We start from the raw sequence: 7,552 nt of genomic DNA, 5'->3' as shown, positions 1-7,552 counted from the left end.
GTAGAAGGCAGGAAATAATCAAAATCAGGCCTGAAATCAATCAATCATAAATAAAAATAAACAATATAAAGATTCAATGAAAGTGAGAGATGGTTATTTGAGAAGATAAAAAAAATATGTAGACACTTCACCAAACTAACCAAAAGACAGAAGATAGTTTCCAAATAAATAAAATTGGAAATGAAAAGGGAAAGATAACCAGAGACAATGAGAAAATTCAAAAATTATTAGATCTTACTTCAAAAGGCTTTACTCCACAAAATAGGGAAACCTTAACAAAATGGATGATTTTCTAGAGAGATACCACTTACAAAGGTTAAATCAATATCGGGTAAACTATTTAAGAGCACTATGACTCCTAAGGAAATCAAAGTCATTAAAAGTCTCCCAACTGCTGGGCAGTGGTGGCATACGCCTTTAATCCCAGCACTTGGGAGGCAGAGGCAGGCAGATATCTGAGTTCAAGGACAGCCTAGTCTACAGAGTGAGTTCCAGGACAGCCAGGGCTACACAGAGAAACCCTGTCTTGAAAAAACAAAAAGAAAACCAAACCAACCAACCAACCAAACAAACAAACAAAAAAACAAGAAACAAGAGAGAAACTAAGAAAGTAAGAAACTAAGAAAGAAGCAAAGAAACAAAGAAGAAACAAAGAAAGAAAATGAATCCCATACCATTTTCTCTTATGAACATTGATGCAAAACATTTCAATAAAATTCTAGAAAACTGAAACCAGGAACTCATCAAAAACTTCATCTACCATGACCACTTAGGCTTCATACCACAGATTCAGAAATAGTTCAATATAAGAAAATCCATCAATTTAATCCATTATATAACCAAACTAAAAGAAATAATTATATGATCATCTTCTTAGTTGCTGAAAAATCCTTTGTCAAAGTCCCACACCACTTTATCTTAAAAGTCTTTGAGAGATCTGGAATTCAAGGTACTGGCTAAACACAATAAAAACAATTACAGCAAGCCAGTGTCTAACATCAAATTAAATGAAAATTAAAGCAATTCCATTAAAATCAGAGATAAGAAAAGACTTCACACTCTCTCCCTGTTTATTAAATATTGTATTTTAAGTTATAACTTGAGAAATTAGACAATTAAAGGAGATCAATGGTATACCAATTGGAAAGGAAAAAGTCAAAGTCAATGATATGATTGTGTGTGTGTGTGTGTGTGTGTGTGTGTGTGTGTGTGTGTGTATGAATTTGTGTGTGTGTGTGTGAGAGAGAGAGAGAGACCTCAAAAATACTACCAGAGAACTATAGCTGAAATCAGCTTCAGCAAAGTGGCTGGATACAAAATTGCCCCCCAAAATTTACTATCCCTTCTTTATACAAATGATAGGCTGTCCAAGAAAGAAAACAGGAAAAAACACCCTTTAAATACCCTTGAATAATATGAGATATCTTGGTATATCTCTAACCAAGCAAGTTAAAGACCTATATGACAAGAATTTCAAGACACTGATGAAGGAATTTGAGGAAGATATCATAAAATGGAAAAATCTCTCATGCTCATGAATTGGTAGGATTAACAACATGAAAATGGCTATCTGACTAAAAGCAAATTACAGAATGAGTGCAATTCCCAATAACATTCCAAAAAAGTTCTTTATATACATTGCCAGAGCAATTCTTGCCTTCCTATGGACAAAAACAACAATGAAAAAACAAAACAAAATAAAAAAATAAAAAAAAATTCAATCAAACAAACAAACAAACAAACAAGAAACCCCTGGATAGTTAAAACAATCCAGAACAATAAAAGAACTTCTGGAGATATCACTCCAGAAGTTGTCCAGATATGACCCCAAGTAGTACTACAGAGTAATAGTAATAAAAAAATGCATGGTTTTGGTATAGAAACAGAAAGTTTGATCAATGGAATCAATTTAAATCCCTGAAAGGAACCCACAGACCTGTGGACACTTGATTTTTCACAAAGAATTAAAAACCACACAATTGTAAAAGGAAAGCATCTTCAACAAATGGTGCTGGTTTACCTGGATATCTACATATAGAAAAAAAAAATGCAACTAGATCCATATCTTTCACCCTCCACAAAACTCAAATACAAGTAGATGAAAGTCCTCAATATAAAACTGGATTCACTAAATTAAATAGGACAGAAAGTGGAGAATAGTCTTGAACTCATTAGTACAGAAGATAAAAAAGTATATTTTCCCGTTTGATTAGGTATGATTTGTCTTGTTTTGGTTGTTTTGTATTATTCACTTGACATCCAGATCTCTGTTCCTTCTCCTGATCTCCCTCTCCTAAGTCTTTTCCTCTCCCAGTCTCTTTCTTCTCCGAGAGAGCAGAGTTCCCTCCTGGGTATCCCTTCACCCTGGCACATCAAATCTCTGCAGGGCTGGGTGTTTCTCTCACTGAATTTTGAAAAACTGTAGCTTAGTTTCCTAAAATTTGGTAATGACAAGAAATGATTTCCTACTGATTTATACTCTGGCTCTATGTATAACTATGCACACATAAATATGTTCCTGTTGACTACTACAAGTATAACACCTGCAGCCACAAATTCAGCTGGAACTGTATGGGTTTGACTTTACATTAACTATGTATGCTGCAACTCATTTGATAAACACATTTTATAATTATAATTTAAACATATATAATTCAACTGTTATAAAAGTACCTAAAACAAAATTGATTCCTTCTGCAGTCTGTGAATTCTTTGAAGTGTGCTGGCTTCACTTGGGTTCTATTACTTTGCAACAAATTTGTTAACAATAGAGCAAAAGAGTACATTTATATTCATCTGCAGGGTTGTATGGCCATGTGTTTTGACACCATATTTTCTCAAGGTGTGTCACACAATTTTGGGTCTCAGGAGCTTCTAGGTTTTTTTCAGTTGTGATTACAGAAAAATAATATAGAATGTGTAGGGTTTCTAGGTACTTCTAACTCTGAATCTTCACATTTCTTATGGCATAGGAGGATGTTTATTAGAACTTATTTGCCTATCACTCTTCTTACAGGGGGAAGGATTAATCCTTTGGGAGATGATTGTCTTAACCTACTCCAAAACATAGTTTCTTTATAAAAATCCTTATCAACTCAATAATGATAGACATAGGAGTAGAGGCTTCAATATTTCCTGTAGCTCTCTAGATTCTTGGTCTCAATAATCAATTGAAATGTATCACTACAAACTCTTTGTAGGTCATCAATACTGAGGTGGATCTAGGAGGAGTAGATGAAGAGGAAGCCATAATCAAGATATATTATGTGAGAACAAAAGCTATTTTAATAAAACTGAGAATGGTTGACAGAAAAGAAATAAAATGTTAAGTTGTTTTAAGAGAATTTTATTGTATTACTTGACAATCTTGAAGGTCTATTAATCAAGAAGTAGTTTGGTCTACTCAGTGTTCTGAATAACTTCTATCTGCCAAATGTTTCCTAAGAAATGTCATGATTGCTGAGTTAGAAGGCCCAAATAAAACAGTGGCTTGCATGGTACACTGGATATGTCAGAGAATTTTCGTTTGCTTAGGGTCCTATACACAATCTACAACATTTTGGATTACTTAGAAAAACAATAAAAAGATTAGATTGGTTGTCTAAAATAGCTATATACTCTTTCCAAAATCTAAAGAGGTCTAGCTTTGCAGTAGATGAGCCACTGTTTGGGTGTTATTTTAATTGCAGTGACAGAAGATGTCTTAATCATAAATTGACAAAGCTAGAGTGAATTTCATGGTACAGAGTTTTCTTTGTCATTCGAAGGAAAAATCTCATTATTATTATGATTCTGCAAGACAGGATCTGGTATTAATTTGTAATTATCTGCTCTAAGCCCTGTAGGGAATACTTCCCTGAATTTTCTCTAGTGTTTGAATCCCCAGAGATATCAGGTAAACATAAAAGATCTTCACTTCCTGCCATTCTTAATTCATAGAGCACCAAGAGAATGGTGACTCTCTCTTTAACCAGTAAGTTTATTCAGATTTTTTTTCCAACTTAAAAAAAGGTTCTTTTCTTGATACTGTAACTAAGATACCCTTTGATTTTTCTTTCTATGTTAAATCATTAATACAGAGATAATAATGTTTAAGAGAGAACTCTATACAAATAGATTTTTTTTTTGCCTCAGCCTTTGTCAGCAACTAACAAAGCACTAAACCTCTTGTGAGTATGCTAGGCCACATTGGTAGTATAAAGTAATATATGGCCAAATGGCACTGTTTAATTCTTTTTTCTTAGTTTTCTGTAATCATTTATTTCATGAAATTAAAAAGAAAAAACCTTACCGGTTAGATTCGTGCAAGTAATCAAACTAGAACGGCATTTTGTATTGTTCACTGAAAAATATTTGGCATTTCTTACATAAATTTCTATTAAACAGGAGAGTCTTCAGCCTCAGCTGTCTACTGATAGGCATTATGGTGCCAATGGAAAGGACTGTGAGTGTGGAGATTATCTTCTCCCTTTCGGGCTTCACAGACTACCCTGAGCTTCAGATCCCCCTTTTCCTAATCTTTCTCTTCATGTACATTATCACTGTAGTGGGAAACCTTGGGATGATAGCTCTCATTAATATTGACCCTAAGATCCGCACTCCAATGTACTTCTTCCTTAGCCATCTTTCCTTTGTTGACTTCTGCTACTCAACCATCATCACACCCAAGCTGCTTGAAAACTTGGTCCTGGCAGATAAAACTATGCTCTACTTCAGCTGCATGTTGTAGTACTTCCTGTCCTGTGTGGCTGTGGTGGCTGAGTCCTATTTACTAGCAGTTATGGCTTATGATCGCTTCGTGGCCATCTGCAATCCCTTGCTGTATACTGTGGCCATGTCCCCAAGGCTGTGCATCCTGCTTGTTACTGGGTCATATGTCTGGAGCATATTTGCTACATTGATTCTCCTCTGCTATGCTCTGCAGTTAAAGTTTTCAAGATTTAATGTGATCAACCACTTCTGTGAATATACTGCCCTCATTGCTGTCTCTAGTTCTGATATACACATTCCCAGCCTGCTACTCTTTTGTTTTGCAACCTTCAATGAAGTGAGTACACTCCTGATCATTCTCACTTCTTACGTGTTCATTTTCATGACAGTATTAAAAATCAAATCTGCTAGTGGACGTCGCAAAGCTTTCTCTACCTGTGCTTCCCACCTGACTGCTATCACAATTTTTCATGGAACCATCCTTTCCCTGTACTGTGTACCTAACTCCAAAAACTCTAGGCAAGTCGTCAAAGTGGCCTCTGTCTTTTACACTGTTGTTAATCCCATGTTGAACCCACTGATCTACAGCCTGAGAAACAAGGATGTGAAGGATGCTTTCCAGAAATTAGTGAGCACAAAGGTTCCACTTCAGTGAACTATCTTAAAGTATGTTCCGTACAATAATAAAATTAGAATAAAGGCTCTTTCTAGCTTCTGTGGTATATATTTGTAGGAATTCTTTAGATTGTTATGATGCACAGATTAATAAACTTAACTCAGGAGATGAAAGTAAAGATATTTATTTGGAGGAAATACAAAATATTTGGTACACAATATTTATTTCAAATAAATAATAACAATAATAATAATGATGATGATGATCAACAACATAAGATAACAGACAGTATAGCTAGATGTATTGTAGAACATACTTTCCTGAAAGAATGATGGTAACTCATGTAGAAATGCAAAAACTTGTCTAGATTTGTTATATACATAACAGAAAGATTCTGATAGTAAACATCACAGAAATTCTGTCATTGTTAGTAGATGTTTGCTATTTAACTCCATTATTAAAATACAAGTGAGTATCTTTATGTTATATATTCATTCCATTCTTCATATTCTACAAATTGTGTATATAGAGAATACTGAACTCTGTAATCACCTTTTTTTGAGAGGCTAGCATCAAAATGGTAACTATATGTCTTTGGTACAAACAGACACAAACATCTAAGGAAATAGTGAAGAATCATCTGACATGTGTTAAAATTAAAAATTAACTTTACAAATCTAATATCTACTTCCTTTTATACAAAGCAATTATTAGACTCTGAGTTAATTCCATTATTTTAGAAAGGAAATGTTTGAATGATTTTATTTCTAAGGTAGGACTTGGATTTTATTGGGCAAAAAGCGTAATTCCCAGAATAATTATCAAAATACCTAGAAGCATAATTTATAGTAATTAGTAATTCATCCAAAAGAAGAAAAAATACCCAGAAATATTAAAGGTTATATTTTTGTATTTCTATTTTATAGTTCATTTGAATGAATGACTAAACCTAAATATCTGGTGGCAAAATTTCCAGGAGTTAAAATAAATTTGAATGATGAAAAATTGCTACATAAATTAATATATTTTATGAAGTAACTATTTTATAATATTATCACTTTGGAAAAAATAATCATATGAGGAAAAATATTATATATTATTTTGTTTTTTTTCCCAAAGACTGAGTGCTAAATGTAAACTTTAAGTTTCATGAAAAGATAATTAACAGGTTAATAAAAATGGCTAAACAGTGAGAAATTTTCATTTAGATAGGAAATTTGATATAAGATGTACTTAGGTTTTATCAAAACTACAATAGCATTTTTAAAGTAGGTGTTTCTCATTGTAAAGATGAAATAAAAGCACATTTGTATTACCATTTCTTTTCTCTAAAAATAGTTAGAAACCAAAATTTTAGTAAAACAGCTGTGGTGGCTTATATACAAATGACCCTGATAGTGTCGTGTTTGAATCTGTGGACCCATTAGTAGAACTATTTGAGAAGGATTAGGAACTAGGACCTTACTGGAGGAGGTATATCACCTGCAGTGGGCTTTGAGGTTTCAAAAGTCTATACCACCTCCAATTTCTCTCCCTCTCTCTCCCTCCCCTCCCTTCCCCACCTCTCTCTCTCCCCTTTACCCCTGCTTATCAACCAGATATTTGCCCTCAACTGCTTCTCTAGCACCGTTCCTGTCTTTCTGCTGCCATGTTTCCCACCATGAAGGCCGTGAATTCTAACCTAAAATTGTGAGCCACCCAATAAATATTTTCTTTTGTACATGGCCTTTGTCATAGTCTTTGTGATGGAAATGAAAAAAAAAATAACTAAATTAATGGGATCAGAAGTCAGCAACTTGTTGTTATGAGTGTCTTGAGTTTTACAAAGTTTGACATACTTGTTTTGCAGGCTGATCAGAGATTTTTGATGAGGAATACTTGAAAAAGTGAAAGTATTAGTGTCTGAGAACAATTCACACTCCTTTATTTTAAAGCTCTCAGTCTTGGACATAAGATCTTTCCATGAAAGCCTTCAAGAACATACTGATAAATTAAATTAAGACGTTTCTATGGGGTTTGTCATTACAGATTTTTTTCTATATATTTAAACATATTTCCATAAAATTTTTAAAAATTAATTTATTTCATTAGATATTTTTGTGTTTTTCTGCATGCCTATATATGCACCATGTATGTTCCTGGCATTTTCAGAGATCAGAAGAAGATATTAGATTCTAATTGGGGTGATTGATAGTTGTAAGCTGTCATATAGGAACTAGGAAAAGA

General features: G+C 33.6%; 1 protein-coding gene across 1 annotated transcript; it reads left to right on the top strand.

The window, feature by feature from the left end:
- The first annotated feature begins 4,423 nt into the window (after positions 1-4,423).
- On the top strand, positions 4,424-5,365 carry LOC110319417 (olfactory receptor 5D14-like). The gene is given in 1 exon segment (XM_021194914.1): positions 4,424-5,365. A coding segment is annotated over 1 exon segment (942 nt).
- Positions 5,366-7,552: the final 2,187 nt, after the last annotated feature.

Source organism: Mus pahari, chromosome 3 (genome assembly GCF_900095145.1).
Source record: "Mus pahari chromosome 3, PAHARI_EIJ_v1.1, whole genome shotgun sequence".
NCBI lineage: Eukaryota > Metazoa > Chordata > Mammalia > Rodentia > Muridae > Mus > Mus pahari.
The sequence above is the reverse complement of the archived record's forward strand: the minus strand, read 5'-3'. Positions and strand labels throughout refer to the sequence as shown.